This window comes from Puntigrus tetrazona, chromosome 22 (genome assembly GCF_018831695.1).
Source record: "Puntigrus tetrazona isolate hp1 chromosome 22, ASM1883169v1, whole genome shotgun sequence".
NCBI classification, from domain to species: domain Eukaryota; kingdom Metazoa; phylum Chordata; class Actinopteri; order Cypriniformes; family Cyprinidae; genus Puntigrus; species Puntigrus tetrazona.
The window spans coordinates 1,009,129-1,011,628 of record NC_056720.1 but is presented as its reverse complement, the minus strand read 5'-3'; the positions used below and the strand labels follow the sequence as shown (position 1 = coordinate 1,011,628).

Genomic DNA, 2,500 nt, shown 5'->3' with positions numbered 1-2,500 from the left:
ACACACACACACACACACACACAGGTGAGCGGCTCCTGAGATAAAAGCCAAACACACACATCACACACTGAAGGACTTTACGGTAAACTCCTGTTAACCTGGACTGAACTCATTCAGCTGCGTTTCAGAGGAAGCTCAGCTCCGCTTGTGTTTTATTCGTTTAGATCCATATACTGTCCGGATGAAGAGCTGGATTTTTCTTTCACTAGCAGGTTTGTTTTGAATCACACACTCACAAAAGACTTCACAGTTTCATATTTTCTGCTTTTGTGTCCATTTTCGTTTCTAGTTGATTTTTACTAGGATTGTTCTGGTTCTGGTCTAGTTTTGTTCTGTCTGTCTGTACAGTTTGTTTTCTTTGACTTTTTGTGAGCTCTGTTTTCTACTAGCGTATCCGTCCCACAGTGGCGTGATGCTTCGGTGTATGATGTGGTGTTGATGGTGTGTGTCCAGCTCTGTCTGTGGTGTGTGGGGCTCAGCACGACTGCTGGAGCGGAGCCTGTTACCCCCCGATGGGCGATCTCCTGCTGGGACGAGAGCACACGCTGCGCTCCTCCTCCACCTGTGGTCTGACGGGGTCCGAGGTGGTCTGCACTCCTCACGGACAGGTGAGGAACATCCCGGCCTGCTGCTGCACGCAAAATATCACGTGTGTCTCTGGAGCGCAGATGTATTTGTAGCAATAATACAATGTGTGTATTATTACTAATATGCATCGCTAAGAGCTTAATTTGAACAGCTTTAGCTGTGATTTTCTCAGTATTTACTTCCCTTATATTCTCAGATAGTTGTACCAAATATCGTCCGATCCTAACAAACCAGACATCCTGAATCTCGATTGGTTTAAAGATTGGTTTGGCGCTCCAGGGTCACAAAGATGTTTTTGCCAAGGACCACACCCAAGAACACGCTCAGATGAAAGCGGGAAGATCTGTGTGTCTCAGACGTTTCTCCTAAAACACACACACACACACACACACACACACACACACACACACACTCTGAGGAACCAGTGTTGAGATCTTCTCAAACCTCGAAACGCTGGAAAATATCTTTTCCGTGACAGCGACTCGTTTCTGGCTTTGATGGTTTTCCTGGCAGACATCTCTGAGGCTGATCCGTTCGGATCCGAGCGTGTTTATTCAGGTTTTTGCTGATGATTTGCATCATGAAATTACCTTTTCACGTAATAATTAACAAACCCCGGTTCAGCAGCCTGAGGAGATGCTCGTCACGGAGAACATTTCCACAGTAATTAAACACAACTCTCACAAGCCTTTTTATAGAAATGCTGACACGAAATGTTCTTAAAGCTATGTTTGTGGAACGTTCTTACAATGTTTTATTAACGTTTCATTTATGTTCTCATAACATATATATATTTACCGGATAAATAGATAATGTTCTGATCGTGACAATAAAAGTGGACGTTTTCAAACACGTTGCAAAATATTTTTGGCTAAAATAAACTTAACATTGTAATTTTCTCAGAACGTTCCTAGTATATTAAGTAAAGATTCAAATAATGTAATATTTGGAGTGAAAAAAAAAGCTAGTTGATATTTGTATTAAATTTCAATGTTAAAATCATGACCAAAAATAACATTTCGGTCCCCACACCGTTTTTCGAACCAAATTTTGCATCATCTATGCGAGTGTTTGTTAGTGGGGACAGGTCTGAGACTCCCGGCTCGTATCTGAGTCTGAATCAGTCTCCGTGTGTCTCAGTGGAAGATGAAGTGCTGTCCGTGTGACTCTCGTAACCCGGCGGCGTATAACGCGCACACCGTCCAGAACGTGATCTCCAGCGCCGGACCCAACCGATGGTGGCAGTCCAAGAAAGGTAAGGCATCAAAACGTAATTCTTATTATATTCAATTCTAACCATCGTTGTTGGGTTTGTGAGAACACATGGGACACGCTTTTAAGCTATAAGCCGAGTAATTCGCCTAAACTTGGATGAATAAGGCACGAAAAGCAGAAGAACAGACAAACTGATTCAACTGAGTGAGTCATTTACTGCTCTGCTTGATTCAGACTCATCCAGCGATCATTTAGTTTGCAAAAAATCACCAGCAAAACAAAAAAAAACGAGCATTTTCGAAAATGTGACTTTTTAAAGTTACTTGAATATTAAAAATTTCGAATTTTGTTCTCGTTTTTTCAATGCGTTTTAAAGCATTGCAACAAAGCATTTCGGTGATTAAACCGGTAATAGTACTTTGTGAGAAACATTTATGCAACTTTAAATAATGTTCTAGTTATGGCAAGAAAACTTGACGTTTTAATGCTCCTTGAATATTCAAAATTTCGAATTTCGTTATGGGTTAAACCAATGCATTTCAAAGCATTACGATCGAACCGTAAATTATTGATTCGGATCGATTTGAATCTATTGATTCGGATCCCAGTCCCAAAGCGTATTGTTTAGAGAATATTCAGTACCTCCTTTAAATGAACTTTCATGACATCCTTCATACTCGTTCATTCACGTGTGGAT

The 2,500-nt window shown here is 41.0% G+C and overlaps 1 protein-coding gene across 1 annotated transcript in view; it reads left to right on the top strand.

The window, feature by feature from the left end:
- The first annotated feature begins 21 nt into the window (after positions 1–21).
- lamb3 (laminin subunit beta 3) overlaps positions 22–2,500 on the top strand; it is an 11,077-nt gene continuing 8,598 nt past the window's right edge. The window contains 3 exon segments of the mRNA XM_043223590.1: positions 22–212; positions 454–608; positions 1,729–1,843. Of these exon segments, the coding sequence (XP_043079525.1) occupies positions 182–212; positions 454–608; positions 1,729–1,843 (301 nt within the window). The 5' untranslated portion in view covers positions 22–181.